Source organism: Hippocampus guttulatus, chromosome 7 (assembly GCF_054856545.1).
Source record: "Hippocampus guttulatus isolate MCC_2025c chromosome 7, RoL_Hgut_1.0, whole genome shotgun sequence".
NCBI lineage: Eukaryota > Metazoa > Chordata > Actinopteri > Syngnathiformes > Syngnathidae > Hippocampus > Hippocampus guttulatus.
In genome coordinates, this window is record NC_141267.1 from 15,144,127 (window position 1) to 15,169,171 (window position 25,045).

General features: G+C 42.5%; 3 protein-coding genes across 4 annotated transcripts in view; 2 read left to right on the plus strand and 1 right to left on the minus strand.

Moving 5' to 3' along the window:
- fgf22 (fibroblast growth factor 22) overlaps window positions 1-12,911 on the plus strand; it is a 29,571-nt gene extending 16,660 nt beyond the window's left edge. The window contains exons 2-3 of the mRNA XM_086116316.1: window positions 9,343-9,446; window positions 12,125-12,911. Of these exons, the coding sequence (XP_085972442.1) occupies window positions 9,343-9,446; window positions 12,125-12,319 (299 nt within the window). The 3' untranslated portion in view covers window positions 12,320-12,911. The remainder of the gene's footprint in view (window positions 1-9,342; window positions 9,447-12,124) is intronic.
- Window positions 1-25,045, minus strand: part of polrmt (polymerase (RNA) mitochondrial (DNA directed)) — an 89,805-nt gene that overhangs the window by 64,366 nt on the left and 394 nt on the right. The gene's annotated exons all lie outside the window — the stretch shown is intronic.
- LOC147202557 (serine protease 57-like) lies at window positions 21,121-24,758 on the plus strand. Of its 2 annotated transcripts, none has more exons than XM_086116585.1 (5): window positions 21,121-21,256; window positions 21,336-21,489; window positions 22,847-22,976; window positions 23,110-23,364; window positions 23,926-24,758. In XM_086116585.1, the coding sequence occupies exons 1-5, from the start codon at window positions 21,217-21,219 to the stop codon at window positions 24,100-24,102; spliced, it is 756 nt and encodes a 251-aa protein (XP_085972711.1). In that variant the 5' UTR covers window positions 21,121-21,216; the 3' UTR covers window positions 24,103-24,758. The 2 variants fall into 2 exon arrangements, with proteins under 2 accessions (XP_085972711.1, XP_085972710.1); XM_086116584.1 differs by having other exon boundaries at window positions 21,196-21,256; window positions 21,315-21,489.

Here is a 25,045-nt window from a genome sequence, read left to right on the forward strand (position 1 = left end):
CAATAATCTGTTCTGCGAGGGGAATGGCAAGGGGGGATTGGTGGGAAGGGGGTAATTGGTCACATTTGACCCACGGCCCTGTGGAGTGTGGGAACGCAGGCCTTATCTACAGCGGTAATTGGCTAATGAAACACTTCCGCAGGTCCTCCACTAGATTGTCATCCACCGGTTGGGATTGGGTGTGTGTGGCCAATGCGTATGTATGTGTGTGTGTGTGTGTGTGTGTGTGTGTGTGTGTGTGTGTGAGAGCGATGCTAAAGAAAATGACAGGATACGGAACTCCCTGTGGCCATCTCCACCATTTTTTATCAACAACATCAGTCTCATAATGATACATTGACAGCACACGTGTGGTTGCCATTACAGCTTACAACGAGGTCCGGATCACGGATAGTCAACGTAATTCCAATCAGAGCGATGACATATGGTAGGGCTGTTGGTGCACTTGCATTTGACCTCAGTTATTCTGCTGAACACAGATGTCAGAACTATGGGCCAAGGAAAAAATATGGGCCAAATATGGTCCAAGGAAAAAATATGGGCCAAATATGGTCCAAGGGAAAAATATGGGCCAAATATGGGCCAAGGAAAAAATACATTGGTGGGATTTTTGGATTGATTTTTAGTTCATTATTTCTCTAGTTCACACACACACACGCGCACACACACTTGCGAAGACTTTTTAAAATGTTTGTTAGTTGCTTGATGAATGATGCATCATTTTTAATGACAACAATAGGCAAACATTACTTCGGTGGATAAATTGAGGAATCATGTTGACCGAAGTGTTAAGTATAACTTAATTTGAATGCTTGGGGCATTGGAAGACATTGAACAATAAAATTAAAAAAATAAATAAATAATAAATCTGAATTATTCATTTGAGACTGTTCAGCCTTTGCGGAGGTCTATTGAGTGCCATCCGACTTGTTTTTACAGTAGACTTCCCGTTGTTTTTCCATGCCCACGTCTATCAGAAAAAAACTTGCGCAGAGGGAGGTGTGTGCGTGTGTATGTCAGGGGGCTAGGATAAGGGGGGAAAAAAAGGCTAACGTTACAGTGGTGAGACAATGTCTCTGAGGTCCCATCAAGTGAGCCATTCATGGATGCGGACCGAGCAGTTTGTGAAGCCGGGCAGACCCTCCGATGGAGTGGGGCCCATGGTGGCCTTGTCTTTTTGTCCCGAGCTGACCCTTGCTCTCCTGCGTGGCCTCTGCGCCCCTCACCTGGCCTGTCCCAGCACTCTGGTAACAGGATACCTGTAATTTGCTCTAATGGCCTTTGAAAGAACCTGGCCGGGGCTAATCCCTGGAGTCTTTCTCCCAAGCAGCCCCCCGTTTGAAAAAGTGTGGGGGGGGGGGGCAGGTGGGGGAGCGGTGGGTGGTGTAACACGGGTGCCTGAAGAGCCCTGGAAGAGGAGGACCGCTGGGCCCGTGGATTGTATGTGTGGGAGAATGTCACCGCTTTTGGCTGGCGCTTCGGCCAACAAGGCGACGGGGGTCGGCGTTCGGAAGATGGCCACCATGCGTCGCGTTCACAGGCTGGAAAGAGCTGATGGTTGGCCACGCTTTGATTTGAAGATGCCGCTTTTCATTCAATTTCCAGGGGGCCTTCCTAGGGATGGTCACTAAGCAAAGCTATGCATGCATGCCTGCATCACACACTGCACATCCTCAAGGGGAAAGATGATATTGTGTAAAGCTGTGGCCGAATGACCGCACACAGTGTGTACAGTGTGTTTTCCTTGGTGACAGCATGTTTGCGTCTGCGAAAGCTCAAGTGCGCAAGAAGAAAAGCAGCACAAAAACAAAAAACAAAAAAACAAGGTGGACAAATAATCCTGTTTCTCGTTTCCTTTCCGAATTTGATGTGATTAAAGCAAACATGAGCACATAGCTGATGGACCCCTAACTGTCCAGGATTTCCGAGTCGAGTTACTTCCAGACAGTTTGAGCTGCGTTTGAAGCAAGGGTGGGGAACAGCAGTTGGGCCGCAAGACAAGCCTGCCGGAACGTTTGATTCGACCCACCGTGCAATTCACAAAACAAATACAATCTCAGCGAATGCCCTTATGCTGCCGTCTGCTCCGTTTTTCTATCAAGAGCATATTTTGCAGTCGCTTGAGAAGAACGTACAGGAAATTGAGATTTGTTTTTTTCCCACAAATGAAAACCGTCCCCAAGTGTCAATGTGTAAAATGTCTTTGGTCCCACATACCCCAACGATCAAGAATTACGGAACACATTGGGAGAGCCAGTTTTGGGGAGGCTGTCCTGTCTCATGCAAATGAGCCACTGCTCACGCCTCAACTGTACGTGTACGTATATGGCCTTGTGTGACCAACACCAGTGAACATGAATCTTGAATTAAATCCTGAGAAATGATGTCATATGCAGTCATGTATTGACCAGTTTGTCAATTTGAGCACCTTTTTGTTTGTCGGTCGCAGTGCCGCTTTGTCTGAGCGGCCATTTTAATTTAAGTCTTAGTTGCGGTCTTTTGGACGAAAATGCTTCTTGGTCGGACTTACATCGAGTCATTTCTTTTAGCTGCTTAGCTGCCTAAAAATACGAACAGGATGAGTCCACCCCGGATCAAACTAATGGAGCAACCGTTTGTCTAAACTGAAGCAAACCTGACAAATGTGAACAAACGTGTAAGCGCAGGCTGGGTCGGTTTCAGGTTCATGGGGCCGAAGTATGCAGGATTGCCTCTCTTTACGGTTTGTCTCACGGCGGTTGCTTGGGAATTAATAAATCATACTGATGCCTTGCGGGAGTCAATGGGTACGAAGCATGTTCAGAGGCCCACTGCAGACGGCCATGGAGGGGGGGGAAGAAGGAGGGAGGATGGTTTTCCTGAGGGGAGAGAGAGAAAGAGGAAGGAGTGAAGGGAAAGAACGATGTGAGGGTGCAGGCTGGCAGATGGGAGACAGGAAGGCAGGTAAAAGTATGAAAAGAGGGAGGGAGGTCTAGACTGGCAGCTGCTCTGCAACAAAGAGTCGGTTCCGCACAAACTCGTCGTATTACACGAGACACACACTCTTAAAAGTAACACGCTCCGCCCTGTTGTGACACCCTTTACACCGTTACAAACAAATGCTCAAAATGTTACATCGTGCCCTGACATAAACATATCCATTTCTCGACCATCGAAATATCGTCAGGGTTCACTTTACCCGGGAGTTTTACACAAGCTATTTACCATTGAATTGTGAGTATCAGATTAAAAAGAATTACAGCACACATACGATTCCTGTAAAAGGACAGGTTATCGCCCGGATCGAGTTTCATATGACAGAGCGGCGATATCAGCTCTGACCCAACGATCTCAGACTCCCAGTGCATTGGAGCCGCCTTCATCTGTCAGTGAGCAATCGATATGAAGACGGGTGGCGGTGGGCGGGGGGCACAACCGAAGTTGTGATTTGACATTTTGAAAGCAGCCTCAGACCAACAGATTCGGAATTTCGAATTGAATTCGAATTTGAGTGAATGTCCAGTGTGTTAAAATCTACTCAGGGGAAAAAAATGAGCATAGAATTGTTCATGTCCAGATTTTCAATCATTGCAATCACAAATCCTTGCATGTGTATGGAGAGTCAAACGCTAATCAATCCTTGGGTAAGCCCGTGGTCGTTTAACTTGTCAAAGCTAAAGACACTCCCAACTATTTGTAGATATCACAGTTTTGTTGTCTGATGACAACCATGTACTGTTAGACACCGCCCCCCCCCCCCCACTAATCTGCTGGTATGATTTCAATTGTCTCAACGGACTTCACTTAACCCTTTCATGCACCGATAATGATAACTAGTCACCTGATAACATGATAAGCTGTCCACTGTAGTGACCGCTGTCCCTGAAAGGGTTCATATGTCCTCCATGTTCTAGTTGAGCTGTTTCCCACCAGCCGACATTACTTCACGCTCTCAGGCGCTGGAATGTTTCGCCCCACCTTGGTCCTATCTGTTGCATTGAAGAGGAGCTACTGTGCATTTCAAATTTTTAAACAAGTATCAACGAGTAAAGATTTGTGCGGCCCTTGAGCAGAAGTGTGTTCCGAAACTAATATACTATTGAACCTGCGCATCCAAAGTAATGTTTGGAAAATATTTTGATTTGAACTCTTTCCATGCACCCTGGAACCTGATAACATGATAAGCCGTCCACTGTAGGAACCGCCGTCGCCGAAAGGGTTCATGTTTCATTTTCATCTTACTCGATGTGAGTCAGCTGAGTGGCGGGGCGGCACCCTGGCACCCTCAATTGACCGGCCGCCACTGAGTAGAGGTCTTCCGTCTACCATGGCAGCTGCTGTCAAACTCATACTAAACGTAATCCACCTCTTGATCATTTTAGACAATACATGAGGTTCCAAGTAACCACGTACGACGAGCCGCACGCTGTTTGACAAAGTCACAAGAAAGACAAGAATTTCGATTCCAGCCGCTAAACCAAGATCGCGACAAAATGTGTTCTCGTTAGAGCAAAGTCCTCGAAACTCACGAGAGCCCAATCAACGGTTCATGTGCAAGTTCCCGTCCTGCGCCACCTGTGCAGGCCTCCTCTGTGGCGCCTGTTCCCATGGCAATTTCGCAAGGTGTTTAAAGCAATACGGAGCCATGCGGCCTTTGTGTGCGCCGATACACACAAGGCGGCCTGCTTCGCCCGCTACCAGAACCTCGGAGGGGGTCACGGCTGATCAAAGGTGCTGGTCACAGCCATTAGGCCCGGCGGCCCAGACCCGACATGAAAAGCTGCTATTTTGTAAAGGAGGGCAGGAGGGAAAGAGGGGGAAAAAAAAACAACAGGGCCCTCTTCGTTTAAAAAGCAAGCAAACTGTGAAATAATTGAAAAGGTGTGTCAATCAAGCACAGGCGCACAGCGGGAACGACGAGATTCCCAGGCTCGGCTCTGGTCGAGCACTGAGCCATGGAGGGCTGCTCAAGGGGGCAACCCGAGAAATTAAAGAGCCGGCGGGGGAACAAAAAGAAAAGTAGGAGGAAAAATGTGTGTGACTATTTTCCGCCATTCTTCCACACTTCGTGTGCTCTATTCAAAAGTTAGCTTAAGAAGATCTTGTCTTTACCTCTCAGGTAAGAACAAAGACCCTCCCACCCCCCCCCACCCCATCTTAAAAGCAGCACCTTCACTGTGTACTCCCTTCTAACCCCCCACCCCCTCACCCCCCTCAGCATGAGCAGGACAAAAGGGAAGGAACCCCATGAGAGTTTCATTCGCTTTCCTTTCTGCCTTTTTTTTTTTGCCCCCTTTCCAAGGTCAGAAAAGGCTTGAATGATCTGACGATGGGCTAACGTCCAAAAAAAAAAAAAATGGGGGATGGAAGGAAAAGAAAGAGTATTAAATTTTTTTTTTCCTCAAAAAAAGACTTAGAAGGGAAAATAAATGGCGAGTCCACAGTTGACTGGACATGTATAGCGCGGCATTTGCTTGTAATGGCAGCTTGAGCTTATTGACAGTCCCAGCCCAAACATGTCAAAGGTTAAGAGATCTCCCCAACTGCAAGTGGGAAGCCAAAAGCACCTTTTTCATGAGCTCAATGGGGCCATCAGTTGATACTTGCATAGCAGAACACACTGAAGAAGGGCCCTTCACTCTCCCAATGCCACTAAAGAGCAAACAGCTAATTGGACTCCAGTGTTTCTTCTTTTGATATCATTTAAAAGACTTGCATTTTGTGCCGTTAGCTTGTGGACTCTTGGGAAGAAAAATGCCATAAGCCGTAAACCGCAACCTCGAGGACACTTCTCTCTTACTCATACACTTCAATAAGCTACTAAACATGTTTTTAGAGTTATAATTACCCCCATACCACACTTCAAAAAAAGGATTAATAGAACAATAGGCTCCACGAAGACAAAACATTAACATAATAGGCCCCTTTAGATTCATTTTGTCAACTACAAAAAAAAAAAAGAGTAGTTTGGGATTTGTTGCATGCATAGAAACAAATTAGAATACAACTCACTATTATGATGAATGTAGTTGCTGTCGCTATTGGGAGCCATGCACTTGTTTCTCTTCAATGAGCCAATTCCATCTTGGGGTAACGGGAGACAATCACACACCGAGTGTGTTCCTTATATTCAGTCCGTTATTTTTTTCGTGGTCTCCCTCCCAAAGACAGGATGTTGGAAATGAAAGCAAGGCAATGGGTCTTGACTGTAATCCGGAACAAACCTGCATGTGCTGAAGCAGATTTGAAGGCTTCATTGCCTCATTTTGCACATATTACACAGAGTAAGCTTTTTGTCTTGGGACTTACAGGGCTGTTCTTCTGTCACATCATTTGGCCTTTTTCTACTGATGAGGAAACTCTCAAAAAATGGAACTCTGTGGACGGGGAACACTGAAATAGAGACTACCAGTTGAGGTGATTCTCAAACTTGTTATGCCAAGGATCACCTAAAATACTTAAGTGCCACAATCATGACCAACATTAAAATACGATAGTAGTAGATCGGTCGCGGGTGAGCTGTAGCCTTTCTCAGCTGACTTGAAGTGAGAGGTGGGGTATTCCCTGGTCTGGCCCACCAACCACATTCACACCCAAGGACAATTTAGAATCTTCAATAAACCTCAATTACCGTTTTTTCCGCAGCATTCAATTTTCTCAAAAGCCGACAGTGCGCTTTATACTCGCTGCGCCTTATATATTCAGATTTCTCAGACGCAGTATTTTAAATGTTCTGTAAAGCGCATTGTTACTGCTGCAGCGGTTGTGAGAGCTCTATATAAATAAAGCTGTATTGTATTGTATTCCTTTTAGCATAGCTCCATCTAGTGGGTGCATAACGCAACCGTAGCCACTATTGTAGCTTCTATTCTATGCGCCTTATAATGTGGTGCACCCTATATATGAAAACAGTTTTTAAATAGTCCATTCATTGAAGGTGTGCCTTATACTCCGAAGCGCCGTATAGTGCGGAAAATACGGTACTTTATGGGTTCATTGAAGGCTCTACAAAAGCTTACGCAATGTGGATTTTAACATGCATTTTAATTTATAGCTACGGGGGGGGGGAAAATCCACCTGGTGAAGAATCTAACTCTTTATTCATAAATATTAATAAATATACTGCAATGTTACAGATCATTATTATTATTATTATTACTATTATTATTATGAAAACCTGATGTGCTCCAGAAAAAAAGGACAGTTTCAGAATCAGTGCAGAAACATTAAAAAAAAAAATGTTGACCTGTGCAATGATTCGATTAAAATGAGTTGAACCCAAAACTGACCCACAACTTATTCTTGTACGTACCACCCAAGGCAGCCCGTGTGTGAAAGAACAGCAGCTATCTACAATTCGGTATTTCTTTTCTATTTCGTGATGCTTTTCGGTAAAACACACTTCGAAACGGAAGACAAAGGCACTTCACTTTGACCTATCACTAAAACAATAACGTATAATTGGTGAGAGTTTGAGTCGTGTTGAAGCTGTTGAACGTCAAGGTGGAAACATTGAAAGCAAAATCTAGATTATGACAAACACGCTTCCTACACTCCTGTGTGTGGGACGTCCGGGCAGCAATTACCGCTGGCAGCACTTTCAGGCACCAGCGGATTTCATTGGCCTGGACTAATCCCCCATAAATCCTCGCAGGGCTCCAATCGCCAGCCGGGCCTCAGCTAATTGCTTACGAGTCACTCGCACGCTCCAGGTGCCACCAGAGCACACCCGGTGTTTGTAAACACAGCTCGTAAAGAGAAAAAAAAAGAAGAAGAAAAGAGGAGTGCTGCCATCAAAGTGTGAAGTGAGAGGATCAGAGACAGCGAAGGAATGATGGGGGTGCAGCTGGATGCCCTACCTGGACGGACTAATGGGGTATTCCCTGGTCTCATGCAGCTGGAGCTATTCGAGACCAAAGACACTCAACAGGAACTCCATGTGTTTGTTTACTTTGTCTTTTTTTTCTTTTCCTGCTTTGGACTCTTTGTACTCGGGGGTGTCTGCGGGATGATCTCACCCGGCAGACATGACATGCGCCAAACGGGACGGTTGAACTTTCAGCGCGACGGGAGAAGCGCATTTTTTTCTTGGCATATACGTTGGCTGTGCTGAACATTATTTCCAGACTTTATGGTAGTAAAATACACTCAGAATAATGAGAACATTGGAATAGGGACCACCAGAACCAAATCTGATTAATAATCTTTGTCTTCAGACATGGTGAAACAGCATATGGCGAATTGTTGAAGTTTATTTCTGTCCACTGCATTCCAAGTGAACTGCAAACAATTGTGTAACTTTGATCCCCGCTCAATGTCTGGTGTTTAAATCTCGGAGAGGCTATTCTGATATCCTGCAAAGAAAATAACGCAGAAAGTCTTAAAAAAAAATCCAACAGATGCAAGAATTGTGAGCTTGACCTTTTGGTAAATATGACCTCCAAATGCTGATAATTTAACAAGTAACGATTTTCAATTATTGACAACCTATAAATATGTTTCGAAACTCTGTTGCACATAATAATTTGGAAGAGTGCAATCTAATGTTCTTATGTCCTTATAAATAAATAAATAGATAAATAAATAAGGGCCACAATCATTGGTAGGTTTGTTCAAAACCATTTGAATAGTAACGCAGGGATGAGCAACTGGCGATCCATTAAATTCAAAAAGCAAACAAAACTGTAATTGTACAAACCCCCAAAATCCTTCAAAGAGAACCCATTTAAGCGATGCAATTTTATCTTGCATGTTATTTTCTTCTTTTTTTTCTGTATAAAAGCTATGATCATGCATGCATCTGGATGCTTTTGTGTGCAAAGAAAACTGTGGGGAAAAGTCATCAAAAGAGACGTCTTCTCGTGCAGTAATTAGTTGTCACTCACGATGAATCCTTCATAAACTCAATGTTTGTGACAATGGTTGCGCGCCTTTATTATTTATTATTTTATTTTATTTTATTGCAAGCAGACAAAAGCCAAATCAAGCTGAGCCACATGGGACTCGTTTGCAAGCCGGTGCCCAGAGGAAACAATTAGCCTGCAAACTTGCCAGCTTATTCACTGCATTAGCAGGAGCACTCGTGGGGCTTTTTTTTTTTTTTGTGGCTGTCTGTAAACAACTACGGGCATCATCGGGTTTTAACAGCCCCCTCCCCAAACAATTCCGACAAGAATCACCCCGGTTCCGCAATATGATCTAATTCAACGTGTGTTGTATGAAAAGCTTTGTGTCTGTGTGCTTTCTCTCTTGTACTGGCCACAGAGCATCTGGCATCCCATTGATTGAGCGGCTTTTGATGAGGATCTCTCACACACACACAAAAAGCTAACTGCGACTCTTGTTCTCTCTTTTATTTTCCAGGTCTGATGGAAATCCGATCTGTCAGTGTGGGAGTTGTTGCCATCAAGTCTGTCAGCACCGGGTTGTACTTAGCTATGTCCAAGAAAGGCACACTCTTCGGATCGGTGAGTACACAAGCTGCCAACCTTCGGAGGATGAGGTCATTCTCAGGAGACGTCCGAGATTTGTTTTAACTACGGTGTTGGTGCATCCTTAAAATGTCGGATTATCGAAAATGAAGGCCATAATTATGCTGAAAAATTACTTCTTTACTGAATCTCAAAGATCTTAAAAATTCCAAAAGACACGGGAAACAACATTGTGAGAACGATTTTGCATCCGAAGAAAAGTTGAATTCTATTTCGGGTGCAGCGTTTAGTCAAGTGCACAGTAAAATTACCATCTATTTGAGTGGCGGCACGAAAATAATACAGAACTGGAAATATGGTATATTACAAAAAATATTGCATTTCGTGGTTTTCTGGGTGCGGGGTTCAAGTGACTCGACGCTACTGGCTATCTTATTTTTCTTGCAATGAAAGCAACACTAAAACTAGCCTGTATGTTACTTTTTTACTTACGACTTGCAAGTTAGCCGACTAGCTAAATTAATAGATTGACTAGATCATAGTCTCTAGTATGTAGTGAAAGAGCTGAGTGAGAGTTGTTAGTATTCGATTTCAGTGATGGACAGGTCTTACATTTGCTCAAAGAAGCCTTAAAAAGGTCGAATGTTTTATGATCCAAAATGAGGGTATTCAATCCTTACGAAAATAGAATTTAAGCCTTAAATGCCCCGTTCTGACATCTTAATTTTCTTTGGTGAACTTTTCTGAAAAATTTGACAAAATTCCACACTCACTCAAAAGAAGACTGAAGAGTAAAAAGAGGCATCTATTTTGGGTGTGGCATGAATTTTTCTAAGGATAAGTCGCCAGAGTGGAGGCCACCATTTTAGGTATTTATGGAATACTATACAAAATGTTGCATACATTTTAATGTGGGGAAGAAGGACGTTATCTATTTGGTCTGGGCATTTTCCTTTTGAAGGGGACCAATACGATTGGCAGAGGGCAGTCTGATCGGAAATATAGATTGTTTTCCTCACAAGAAATACAAACCGCTCACTGCCTTAAAGTAGCCTCTCCTACTTACCCTTTCCTTTACACTATTTATGCTAATTTACGCACGAGCTAAGGTAACAGCAGCACAGTTGAATCAGTGGACATCTGATCAGGTCATGAAAGAGCAGCTAGTCATGCTGAATGAGAACGGTTAGTGGTCTTGAATTTGATCAAAGTTGCCTTAACAAAGGTCTCACATTTTATGATTCAAAATGAAGGCCTTAAACCGGCTATTCGTTTGGAAATACCCATTGATTAGAGCAGAGAACGCTATTAGAGGATTTTTTTTTTCATCGATTACTTCAGATCTCCTTGGTTTGTTGAAGGAGAGGTGTTTAATTTGACCAAACTATTTGGAAAAAATGTGTTCATTGTGTCTTGGCTAAACCTGTAGCTTGTCCGTTAGCTTCACCGTGAGCTCACAGTGCTCCTGTCCATCACGACTGTAACACCTGGGCTCGAGCAGCTTGTTTTACTATAAAAATACACGGCAGACACAAGAAAGCCAAGCAGTGACAAAGAGCCACCTGGCTCCTTTAAAAGTCTTTGTGTGCCATCCCTTTTTATTTTTTTTTGCGTGTATGTTGGACATCGAGCTTTTTAATGTTAAATCCGGCCTCTTTGTTTAAGATCAGGCCTGAGGTGTGCGGTCTACCTCCTCGAAAAAAAAAAAGAGACACGCAATCATCGAGCAACAAGGAACACCATCAACGTGCTACAAAGTGAAGCCGCAATAACAACCCCCGCCACATTTGTAACATCCGCGCATTATCGACACACAGCGCCTCATATAGATGAGAAGGTCGCAGTCGTATTATCTCTGTGTTGTATTATCTGATAAGAAGCGCTAAGCACCCATGAAAGAGTGGCGATGTTTTGCTCGCACAGCCTTCACATATCGGGTTCATCTTTACGCAAAACTTACAAAGCGCCACATTGAGCTTGTTTAGTTTCACTCAAATACAAAAACTAGCAAAAAACATCTCGACAAGTATCATCACTTACAAAAATAAACAGATAGATCACAAAGATCGGTTTTATTATTTTCGGAGCAAAGCGACAAAATAATCCAAATGTGCAAATAGGATCGTAGTAGCTTAGTTTTATAATTCACAATGTTAAGGTTTTTTTTGTTTGTTTGTTTGTTTGTTTGTTTGTTTTTTTAGTCATGGAGTCATTAGTGTGACATACACACATCTCGTCCGCTCCGCAGAGCTCTCCCGCAGGCAGAGATTGAGTGTCCGACAGAAGTTGAACGAGTGTAAAATATTTGGTGATAAGCAAGCTCGTTCCCTCCTGGTTGCATTTAAGAAGCCTCATAAATCAATGGGGTCGTTTCTCGATAGAGAGAAGTCAAATGCCCCTTTTCCACCGCGCTTTTGCTAGTGCTAGTTTCTTTTTTTTTCTTTTAAATCAATGCATTGCCAAGGTATTTTATTGGGACTTGGTATCAGCAGATACTAAAAGACTCGGGCTCGGGTATCTAAAAAGCATGATCGGGACGTCCCTAATGGGGACAATGTAAAAATGTACCAAGTTCTTAACCTTGAAACGTTACTTTTCAAATGCGACACTGTTGCTAATTTATTAAATTTAATTCTTCCATTCAACCTACAACAGAACTTGTCCACGGTTCTCTGTTAGGCGGCATCACTCACGCCCGTCTTTCGCCCTTCCAGGTCAAATACAACCCAAGCTGCAAGTTCAAGGAGCGCATAGAAGAAAACGGCTACAACACGTACGCCTCGCTACGCTGGAAGCACGGCGGCAGGCAGATGTTTGTCTCGCTGAATGGGCGGGGGAAGCCCCGGCGCGGCCATAAGGCCAGGCGAAGACACCCGTCCACTCACTTCTTGCCCATGCTCCCCTCCTAGCTCACCTGGCATCGGAAGCAGCAAAGCGGACATCTTCCTTCGCCCACACTTATCCACCCATGTGTCACATATATGTACATTTGATCAGATTTGTAACATTTATTTGTAGAGCTAGTTTGTGGTTTTAAGTTATTTCCCCCCCATGTTGAAAAAACTGACAGTAGAGTGTTACTTTCCTCAGGCGTGGATGTGTGAGTGAGTCAAAAGGATTTCCAATTGTTGAACTGAAAAGCCTGGTTTTCCTTAAACTAAATATAATTACAAAAAAAAGTCTCTCTGCTGCTTTGGATTTTGGACTACTTCAGAGACCTCAAACCCCAAAAGCCCATTGACACACAGGTGGACGGCTAACCGATTTTAGATGAGTTGTATGTTGTGTACATGCACGCCTCAAGCGTTGGTCACTGTATCTCAAATGCGTGCTCCTTCACTTGGTAATGTAACGCCAACTAACCCGTTACCACATTCGCCTACATTACATAGAGACTGTAGGTGCACTTGCTAGTGACGTAGCAGCTACGGTTCCGCTCATGCATTCAATAAATGGTTCTTGCTAACATTTTTCTCCACGACAAGGCTAATAAAACATTTAATATATTCAAAATAGCATTATTGTGTCATCTTGTTCTGGTCATTCAGAATGGTACAATGGAACCACCGTGGTTGAATGAAATCTGTTATGCTAACGCGGGTCAACTTCTGAATTTAAACCTGTTTCCCATTAGAATACACCAGGTCCTCCATTGACAATGTTGTCGCTATGTGTAAGTCAATGATTATGTACAAATTCTGGTTATGGAACTCGTCTGACAAACACCATATCTGCTGTCACACCTACTACACCAAACACGAGTCCCCTCACGACCACACCATTGTCGACAGTTAGTTGACACACCGCCGATAACAATAACCTTCTCTGAAGAGCCACAGGCTGCTTCACTATGTCGTAAGATTCTGTCGATCAATAACGTGACAGTGCGTATTGCCGGCATTCCACTGTGGTTGGAACCCCAATAAAATGGGTGCTGGTATTCATTCGTAGTAGCTACACAAAAAAAAAATAAAAAGATTTAATCCGGTAACTTTTGGTCGACCCCTTGTTTTCAACCCTGTTTTGCATTAGAAATAAAGACGGTCCTTCATGACGACTGTCCTGTAATATGCAGTTTTGAGGTTAGAAGCTGCCTGCAATAAACTTCTTTACGCAGCAGTGCAATAATATGTTGTCACAAGAAGGCACACTCAGTTTAAGCCTTACTGTTTTACATTGATTTTTAAAAAAAATACAAATATATAGTATTTGTATTTTCCATCCATCCATTTTCCGATCTGCTTTATCCTCACAAGGGTGGGGGGTGTGATGGAGCCTATCCCAGCCGTCTTCGGGCAGTAGGCGGGGGAACACCCTGAACTGGTTGCCAGCCAATTGCAGGGCACACAGAGACGAACAACCATGCGCTCACATTCACACCTAGGGACAATTTAGTGTTCAATGTGCCTGCCAAGCATGTTTTTGGAATGTGGGAGGAAGCCGGAGTACCCGGAGAAAACCCACGCAGGCCCAGGGAGAACATGCAAACTCCACACAGGAAGGCCAGAGCCGGGATCGAACCCACAACCTCTACACTGTGAGGTCCACGCGCTAACCACTGGACCACCGGACCGCCGACTTTACGACAACATTATAATTCCTGATAGACTATTAAAAATCGCATTCAGGTTTACGTACTAGTCCAGATGAGGATGGGAACTCCACTTTACACATAGGACTCCCATAACAGAGTCAAACTGTCACAATCATAAAAGTCTGAGGTGACATTTTCAATATTTAGCTGTCATGAAATTGTTGAAATTGAGCACTGCTGATCTAAAAAAAATCTCAGGGTATCTGAATCAAAAGGAGTTGGATGGAAATTGAAGCATCAGGAGCACAGTCATTGCTGGGATACATTTCCGCCAGCACAGGGTGTCTATAAATATCTTTAGGGCAGTTGCTTTATCACACAAACACACAAGAGAATGTGGACCTAAGTTATAAACGGTTTTGTGTGCAATGGCAAGTCATTATGTTCCACCCACACACACAAAATGTTGAAATCCCAAATCTTTTGTACGCTACATGTGGATCAAATTTACAAGCCAATCGACAAAATTTCTAGGACAAGGTCATCTTTGAATGACTTCTGGAAAAGGCAAAAATAAGTTCTTCAAATCAAAATGTCTGACTTGCTGTGTGGCGCCTCACCCTATGCCCACACTCGTAACGTAAAACACGCTTATCTGAAATTATCTTTCCTCATTGAAATGCATGGAATGCCATTTATTAATTCTACCCCTTCCCGAATAATAACAAAACATTTTGGAATGGGATTTTAATAACAAATATAGCACACCATAAAATTGTACTATTGTATAAAAACACAAAATAAATACATATATTCAATAGAATGTAAATAATTCAATTGTTTTTTCCATGGGTTTTTTTCCCGCTTCAATTTAATCCTTTCCAGTGGGCATACAACACACAGACAGGTACTGTTCAATGATGCATCTCAACTCCTCTCTCAGTTGCTCTATGCCAAGGATAAAGAATATATGACCGTGTATGTCTTTTTGTCTGTCTAGGTGCTGCTGCACCTACTGTGTTCAATCTGTTGCTTAAAGAGATAAAGGCATTGTAAACTGCTTCATGTTTTCAAGTGAGTTGAGTGCACAGTCACCACAGAGCACTCAGATCTGGCTCGCGGAGAAAAAAAAGAAAGAAAAAAAAGGCACCACTGAATCCCCTGCGGTGAACGAGGGTTCACCATATTGGTCAAATTGAGAATCGTACAAGCTCTGGGACATTGTACTTCGGAGGTTCCACTGTATTGTGAAAGGCGACAACAGCGTTTAAGCCTTTGTGCCTACTCACTGACAGTTAAGTGTTTGTAACATCTCCATCGGAGCCCTTTGCCAGAATCCCTCCTCCTCATTGCCATCATCATAATCATGACAAGAACCCCAGTGAGGCGGTGCTTATGATCGGCGCGGGGGGACATCAAGGTCATTTAGACACAGGCGAGCGCTCCAGTGGCACAGGAGGCCACTCTGTCTTTTCAGCGAGCAGAAAGGAGAGTCGGCGATGAATGGCGGCCGTTGGGAGGGTAAATAAAGGCCAAGCTTTCAGCGCGTCTTTATGCGAGACCACTGCAACGGGGGACACGTCTGGTCAAGAGGGCGTCGCATCATCGCACTGTACTTCAACCCGGCGGCAGCCAGATAGCAGCATGGGGGGTCCGCTCCTACACTGGTATTCAGCTGTTCCCTCTTTGCAAAAATGCCCTCATGTCATTTTGCATTGAACAAATAACTACGATAGATCTGCAACATGGACCTCAAAACACCCCGCTGAAACTCGTCGCAAAAAAAAAAAATCCATTGGTATCACTTATATTCAACCTTGACTCATCCATCCAACCACCACCAACATTTTCAAAGAACGTTACGTTAAATTGACTGCGTCCTCGGTCCAACATGGCGACCGGATTCATTTCTACAATCAAATCCAAACATCAACTGAATCTGCTGGGTCAAAAGAATTCACCCAACCTTGGATAAAAGTAACCAGACAATCTGCCCTTTCCTTTTACAGTTGTGTTGTGCTGTCTGCGGCTCACAAAATAAATAAAATAAAATACAGTACTGAGAGTTGGATACAATGAGGTATAGCTAGGTTTGCTGACGGCTCCTGGTTGTTGAGACATTTCATCTGACAAGCTTTAAGGCGTTGGACTGTAAATGTTTGTAAGGGAAGTGAATGAGCAGGTGCATCCTCTTATGTGACATTCTGGCACTGAAGACTAAAACAGAGTCATGGTCGACTGGCCTACTCATCAGTGTCAAAGTGTCCTCCGTGTCCTCTAATGCCAAAAGTGTGGGCTGCCATTATAATCATTGCTTCGAGAAGGACAGATCCTGATCAAAATGCGTAAAGCAATGAAAGTGTGGAGGGGGGTGGGGGGCAAAATCAACATGGAAGGTCCCCAAAGGAGCAGCAAAAAAAGATGGAAAGGACATCGGGAAGACGATGTGAAAAACATGAACGTCTGGGCTCTGCTTGATCAGACTGAAGCGGGCCCAAGTGTCAAAGGAGCTCAGTGGAAACATCTGCAAAGTGCAGCACAATTCATCTCATTTTAAAAAAAAAAAAAAAAAGCTGGTTGTTTGAAAGTTCCCAAATGGGTTCCAAAGTCCTAATAGAAGAGGACGTTTGGAGAGTTTCGGCCGCAGTCCACAGAGGCCACAAGTCACGCTGTCCCAAGTGACAACAATCCGTAGCCTCTGGAACCTTTGAAACCCTGTGTGGTCATTTTCTATCCCTGTGGCTGAAAAGAACTGTGGTGGGTGGGAAAGAAAGAAAGAGAGAAAGAAAGAAAAAACACAGCCCCTCAAACAGCACTCATAATACCAATCTTATGTATGTAGACGAAAACGGGGGTGGGGGGGGGGGACAAGAGGGGGAAGACGGACGGGCGATGCACGATTTCTTTTTTTTTTTTTTCTTCCTCCAAGCCCTTATTGAATTGCCATTACAGCTCCTGAGACTAATTGTGACTGTTGTGTGTCTCTCGGTGGCCTAGGGGGCTCTGGAGTAGCCCTGTATGCTCTTACCCAGTGGGGTTTTCAGACCGAGTGGCCCTGGAAGAGAAAAGGACCACCGTAGATCAATGGCAAACCTTTCACTCTTTCACGGGCCCTGGCTAATCCCTCTCATTTGTCTGCCATTTGTTGAGGCACATTCACGACTCCCTGAATTTAGGATTAGGCCTTGTTTTGTTACAAAAACAGCCCAACTTAGAGCGATGAATGGGTTGACCAAAGAGCGGCTGATGGGCCGGGGTGTACGTGAGGTTGCCTTACGCATACAGTACGTGAGTGTCTGCACTAGCCGTAGTAAGAATTAGTTAGACTTTAATGCAAATGGAGGCTAGTCGGCATCCAACATGGGGCTGGAGAAAGGACGTAATGCCACCTTGCGTCTCTGCCGTTACAGCTAGCGGCTAATCAGATTAGCATAGCAACAAGAAAAACAGTGAGTGGAACCTCTCGTGAATTAACAGCATGTGTAAAGTCATTAAAAAAAAATCATTCAATCCATTTTCTAATAGGTATGCTTATGCTAGAAAGAAAAACGAAATGTCCCAAACAGCCTCCTAGAAGAGCAAAAATTGACTTTTAAGATTAAACAAAGATGCTTTAAATTGGTGGCAGCTGTGTGCTGACTCGGCAATTAACACAAGTTTGAATATGATTGGTTTATTCTGAGCACAGCCTCATCCCGTTATATGAGGGTGCACACACTTGTACGACCACATCATCGCATTTGTTTATTCTTTTTTTTTTTCTAAACAACTGAGCTGGACAAGTCACAAGTCAAATTAATGGTGGAGTAGTTTTGAACAGGAGGCTTTTGTCTTTTTATATGTACGACGGATGGATGGATGGAAAATAAATAAGAGTGGTACAACTCCAAACTGAACAACTGTAGAGACATTGGACATGTTCCACTGTCCTGGTATGATTTAGATCTCAAAAGATCTGAAGTTAAGCCTCGCAGTCCGACTATCATTTCACACTAATTCCAACAAGTAAACACACAACGAGCCAGAAGAATCAGACTTGAAAGCACACTTTCATAAAGCCTGAACAAATGGATTCATCGCAGCAAAACACCTGCAGAGGAAATTTCACTGACCGGCGCAATCCTGTCTGAACCCGCATTCGGACGATTCGCTATCGCCGAGCGAATTAGCCACGGCGTCTGAAGGCCTTAGACGGAGCTAGCGAGTGGCACACTCGCCATATTTCCCCTGAAGCGCTGCCACGGTATGCCGAAGGAATGCGCGTGGCGCGGGCCAATGGCACCCCGTGTCGGGGCATTCCCGGGATGCCTGCAGCCTTGCCAGACACCAGGGGGTGGAGGTGAGGACCGTTGTGTGAGTCGGAAGGGGATAAGAAGAAAAGGGGAGGCTTTGTACAGGAAATACTATTAGAAGAGCAAGATGTACTCCAAAATAAAAATGATTGGCCCTGTCTGAACTTCAACAGAGACACAGATGGACTGTACTAGACCCTGAAATTTGTCTCCTGTCAAACTAGAATAATGGGAGGACAGTGGATAATAAGTCACATGCTGCTTCACCATATCGAGAGGCAAAGCATATTTTATTCCAGCGTGCGGTAGGCGTTCAGTTTCTGATCTGTTCAACTGCGCACCATGAGGTCAGTGTGTTAGTCTCTGAAGAACACCAAAGTCACTGCAGTTTGATCGACGGCAAATCCACGATTGTGTTTGTTTTCTCTGAATGCCAACAAAAGCAGAGCGGCTCTGTGTTTTGTCATTATCTCACATCCCCACGCACTGAGAACTACTTTCTTGTCAAATATTTTCAGACTGAAGGGAAAATTTTCACATACTGTAAACAAAACTGCTTTCTATTTCCTTAACTTTATTGGCTTACAGTATTTAAAAACTCACAAAACTAAGTATCTTGCAGCATCCAGAATATGACTTCTGAACTATACTTCAAAGGTGATTAAATGCTAACATGCTAACAGTTGGTAAGCTAACATATAGCAAGATGAGTATTTAAGGCAGTTTGAAAAGGATTGTACTTTTTTGCCTTGTCGTCAAGTAGTCTTTCTTCATTAGATTTGAAAATATCATAACATTTAAGTTTGTATGCGAACAAATAGTAAGAAACACAAGCAGAGAGATCGTCAGGGCAGATTGACAAACGTTCTTCATTTTTGCCCTGAATTCTTTCAAATGATAACCTGACAAAATTCTAACCAGCATATAGAGTAGCATGATAGCAATCTGGTATGGAGAACACTATGGCAGATATTCTTCATATTATTCTGGATTGTGCTGATATTTGTCATTGAACAATGATCAAATCCTAACATGTTTACAAATGCTGGACAAGACAGCAACCTGAGCACATAAACATGATGAGAGTTGGATTTAGCAAAATCTTGCCGTGTATTCAATTTAGGTACTACTGTATTTCAAATGAAAACATAATAAACGCAAAACTGTAGAAAGATATGTAGTGAAACTCATAGATCTTTTACACCCCCAAAACAATGTCAAATTGTGATGGAAAAACTAAAGCCCAATAAGAATTTACATTGTCCTGCCATCTATGGTAAAACGGCGCTCTCTAACGGCCATATAACAGAATTATTTTTTAAAACGTGACTAACTGTCGCTCTCAGCAGGGTATTTATTATAATTACTCCACACTCTGCCGAACTGACAAACTGATGAGCGTGTGAGTATCACTCACTACAATAATAATAATAATAAAAATTTAAAAAACCTAAAACACAAAAATGATATAGGCGAAAAAAAACCACCACAAATTGCCCCAGTATGGCTTCATTTTCTCAGTAAAACTCGTTTGCTGTGGTAATGACCTCAGACAGACAGATAGATATTATTGTGACGAGAACCCTTGAAAATTATTCTTCAGAAAAAGGAGGTAATTCCTAAATAGTAAATGGTAAAGCTGAAGGTGTGCGTTTCAGTCAGAACTCGATGGCTCTAAATCAAACGTGCTGTCCTGTAGAATGACAAACTCAGATGTCAACTCCCAAATCTACGCGAGCCAAATTTTACATAACAAATGTTACATGATGTCTGTTTCACAACATGCTGTTGGTTGCAGTGCCACCTTTGAGCTCTGTGCCCACTTGCAAGAGGAACTATGGTGAACGGAAAACTTGCTAAAACTTCCAAACAACACCGCAGAAAGGTTGTACAATTTGGAGTCTGTTGCAGCAACGTTTTCTTCAGTACTGTAATAAACACAATATGTTTATTCCCGCAATATAAAAAAATATATATCCTTGGCTACTGAGCCATTTGCTTCTTCACCAAGTCAAAAGGGCTAAGAGCTGAAACGTCTCACGAGAGTTTGAACTTTTGGGAGATATTTTTTATTGACTATTTTGTTTGAACTTTGGAATCAAAAATTTCCAGAGCTAAGTGATCCGATATTGTCTTTCCACTTACACCGCCAATGTTATTTTGTACCCTGCTTCAATACCAAAACCAATTCCAGTGAAGGTGTGACATTCTGAAATTGACTTTGTGGAATCCACTGACAAAATAAATGTCATGAAATGTAATCCCTCATGTTTTTTTTTAACTTGTTTGGGCAGGGGGGTGGGGTGATTTGGCATGGAACGATGCTCAAGCGTTCACGACGACAACTTCACTAGCTTATACCAAACAAGTGTGCCATAAACACAAATCGGTCAGTCAGATTACAACAATACCGCAAACAAATCTGCGGCTTTGTCGCTTCAAATTTTCATCTTTCACGATACAATCATATGTAAACATCAGGACCGGACTTCTTAAGCAATGAACTTGACTCGACATGATAGAAATGAAGTACACAGTAGGTACTGTATGTACATGTATTTTTTTTTTTTAATCAAGCTTGCGGACCAAACAAAACAAACTTTTTGTTTGTTTTTTTAATTTTCAAATTGCAGCCTTTGTGATTTGAAGATTGCATTGTGCTACAATATTATAGTAGGAATTGTTCAGCCCTCGGAGGCAATGCAGCATTTAGTATAGGTGGGACAGCAGTCACAATGACTGCATGATCTTTGAAAAGCAGATGACTCTTTTGCTTTGTTAAGTGTTGCCAGTTTATCTGGTGCTTCTTTGTTGAATAAATGGCGAAACTCAGCTGTCTTTTTTGTAACATTGCCAAATTTCCAAAAGCTCCACCATCATGTTGGCAAATGCACTGAAGCAACAACATACCGCAACCTAGTTTCATGCATGCAATAATACGAACAAGACAGGGAGGAAGATTGGCATTACAGCAAGTACCATGGCCATCATACTACTGCTGCTCCTCTTCGTTCTAAATGGTGAGCTGCTTTGTCTTTTTGAAGAGAGCTGACAAATCTCCTTAAACAATGACAAAAGCTGCCTTTTCTGGGTTCTCAGGAGCTGATGGAACTCAGATTGTCGGAGGCAGAGATGCCCCGCCACACGCTCGTCCGTACATGGCCTCGCTGCAGTTTCGAGGGCAGCATTTCTGCGGGGGGTCGCTGATCAGAGAAGACTTTGTCCTCACTGCAGCACATTGCAGGATAGCCCGGTAAGAAGTCACCAACGTTGATTTTTTTTTTCTGAAACTACTTAAATATTGGCTCTCTTTATTAATTTTTGTGGTAATAAATTCATATTTGTTGTTGTGTTACCATAAGTAAAGAACTATACTTCTCAATGTTATGGCACTACATTGGTTGCTTTTGAAGGTTTCATAAATTTGGTACCCGGCAAGGTGAAAATGTTTGTCACACAAACACCAAAAAAATTTAATAAAATTAAAAATTAAAAAATGCGACCATGTCTGTTTTATTGATTGATTTTATCGAGTGTTCCAGAACAATTTCATGCATATAGATTTTATATAGTACTGCAGTGCTCAACAGCAGATTTTATTCCGGATGGCTTAAGTGTCACTTAATGTATTGCTGACACCGATTTCAAAAGAGTCTACCTTTTTCCTAGCAGATCAGATTTTTGATATATCATTTGCTCTTTTGGACTACTTTTTTTGGAACCTACAGTATCACCGTTTTGATGCGTTTTCATTTTTGTTTTTTAAGTGACCTATAAAAGCTTGCACAATACGGATTGTAATTTTTAGCTTTGACGATTCAGAAAAAAAAAATCCACCTGTTGCCGAATTTCTACTGTTCCGTATAATTCTTAAATACTACGACCGGTAATTATATTACATAGTCTATCATGATAACATTGTCCTTGACAATAAAGTTGTATCCAATCCAATACAATTATTATGATGAAGGCTGATGCGCTAGAGAAAAAAATAGGGGCATATGTGGAATCAAATAATCTTCAAATAGTTTCCACTCTCACTATAAAATTGTAAGATTTGCTGCCAGTATAATTAACGTGTGGCTGTCTAATCTGATTCAAGAATGTGAAAACCACTAGACAATTCAATGCAGGAGGAAACCAAAGTAACTGTAGGAACACTACGCAAGTACAACAAGATTTTTTTTTTCATGATCCATCCATCCATTGTCTGACATGTAAACGCTTTTCACGCAGTGGCCGCGACGGTGGATGACGATTCAAATGCTGTTTCCTTCGACAGGCATATAAATCTTAATTACAAAATTGCACATCAGCTAATGCAGAAGATGCTGCCACCTAGTGGTCAGAATGTCATAGTTGAAAGTGTTAAACATGTTCAGTAATTCAGTCTAGTCTTTTTTATGATAATTGTTTCAATGTTTTATGTTTTCCTGATGATATATTATTTGTAATGGCATGAATTAGAATGGCTTTCAATGTTTTTTTTAATACCATGACTGCTTAGCTGTACTAATTTTGACTAGTGGGAATATTTGACCTGATCTGAATGTCATCAGTTAAGAACCTTAATTTTGAATGAGATCTACATTAACGTTTCTTTTTTACAGTGCATTCACGGTGGTTCTGGGGATCGACTCCCTTGAAGGTAATGAGCCCACCAAGCAGGTGTTCACCTCCATCAGAAACATCCGACATCCCGACTACAACGGCCACCAAAACGACATCATGCTCCTTCAGGTGAGGACAGATATGTGTTAAACACTCCACCTGTTTTTTTTTTTCGCTCCAAAAAGCCAAAGAAAAAGCAAAAGACGTGCTTAGAATCATCCTTTGACAAGGTCAGCCTTATTTCCTCTTTGATGCGTCTCAGCTCAACGACAGCGCCACACTAACTGACGAAGTGCAGCTGATTGTTCCCAAAAGCGGGGGCCTGGGAAGACGCAGCAGGTGCATCACGGCCGGCTGGGGGGACATCGGTGATAACAACACCTTGCCAAATACTCTTCAGGAGGTCAACGTCACCCTGCTGTCACTACGTGCGTGTCGCCGAAAATGGGGGACAGTCCCCATCGTCAGGACCATGGTGTGCGGCACCGGGTCCCGTGTCTCTCAAGGCTTTTGCTCGGTAAGATCAGGGAACCACTATGATGTCTAAATCTGAACCTAATCAGAGTTGTGGTGTTGTTGGATGTGAAGATTAGAGTAAGCCAACAGCGTTATCTGATTCTGATAAACAGTACATAAATAAACACACTTAAAAGAACCCTACCTGCGGGTTGTGGGCCAAGCTCCAACACGAATACAAAAACTCATGAATAAGGCACACGCTCCCTATAAATGTTTACAATTGCTGATACAGGAAACCAAGCTCCAATGCAGGTATTAAATTTTGTACTACTAGCAGTTTATTTTAGGTCTAATTCCGCTGTCAGCCACTGGATGGCAGCACTTTATTGTTTTATAGTGTAAATTTGACAGAAGAGTGCAAACAGGAAAAACTTCAAGCACAGCTGAGTTTTTACTCAAGATTAATTTAATGTTAAAACCTCTGTGTTTTTTTTAAATGTCTTTGTATTTTAAACATGTTTAAAAACCTTAAAATGACATGAGCACTGCAAATGCTATAAAAAACATACCTAGGGTTTATTTAATGAAATCTACTCGTCTTTGTGTGTGACATGTTCAGGGTGATTCAGGTGGCCCGTTGATTTGCAACGGCGAGGCCGCAGGCGTGGTGTCGTTCTCCGGGCGACGATGCGGGAACCCCAGGACCCCCGACGTCTACACGCGCGTCTCGTCCTTCACCGACTGGATTTCCAGCGTTTTGAACAGCAATCCAGTGAATGAACATCGAGCTGTGTGACGTCATTGCCGTCCAGTTACACAATTTATGTGTTTGTGCTGAGGCACACTAATCAGTTACGTCTCAGTGTCACTTATGTTGCCGTTTAGTATTCATTCGGTATGCTTCGAACTGGCTATTTTACAGCTTGACTTTTTTCAACTTCTACAAGCAAGCCGAGATAAAACGAAATTCAAAATAACAAATTCAGAATAGTTTATGTGTGCCCCCCCCCCTTTTTTTGCCTCCTTTATATTGGAACAAAGAAGCAACAACTGGTAATTTCAGAGGAATCATTTTTTAAATGTATAGTTGAGATTTAAAAAAATATTAGACACTCTAAGTATTGTCTGCAAACAAGAGTTTTGAACTCCAGTTATTGATGATTAAATGTTGAAGGGGAATGTGATCAATAAATGCACACACACTGTAGGAGCTTTGAACCACAGAACTAGAGGATATTTTCAAGATTTTTCCAAATGTTTTTTTGCCATGTAGTATGAGCGTAGATTGTTCTTAATCAAGAACAATCTACGCTCATACTACATGGCAATCACTATCACTACCACATGGCAATCTCTAATTGTTTAATCTAGATCTATTGATCTAGATTAAACAATTGTTCATTGTTCTTCCTTTAACTTGCCTCACAATAAATTTGTGTCTTATAAAAATTCCATAGTGTTCATAGAGTCTGTCTTTCTGTTTGGTAGCTTCGCATAAATTGGCAGTAGCTACTCCATACGCCAGAGGATTTTCAAAATAAATGTAGTTTTAATGATTTATAGGGAGATGATTTTTGGCACAGTTCTAATTATTCATCATTTGTCATTATTTTTTTAGCATATTTGGCATATCAAAATCCACAAGGCTCTCGAGCAAATCAGTACACAATGATTGACGTTTACTGTGTATTATATTGGTAAATCATTTCAATAAAGGGGGTGTGAAAATCTTATTGAAC

What these genes read in the sequence shown, in the direction of transcription:
- LOC147202557 (XM_086116584.1), top strand. Translation starts at nt 21,217, where the DNA reads ATGGCCATCATACTACTGCTGCTCCTCTTCGTTCTAAATG. An exon ending in GCACATTGCAGGATAGCCCG is followed by an intron (nt 21,490 to 22,846) that starts GTAAGAAGTCAC and finishes TCTTTTTTACAG; the next exon opens with TGCATTCACGGTGGTTCTGG. An exon ending in ACGACATCATGCTCCTTCAG is followed by an intron (nt 22,977 to 23,109) that starts GTGAGGACAGAT and finishes GATGCGTCTCAG; the next exon opens with CTCAACGACAGCGCCACACT.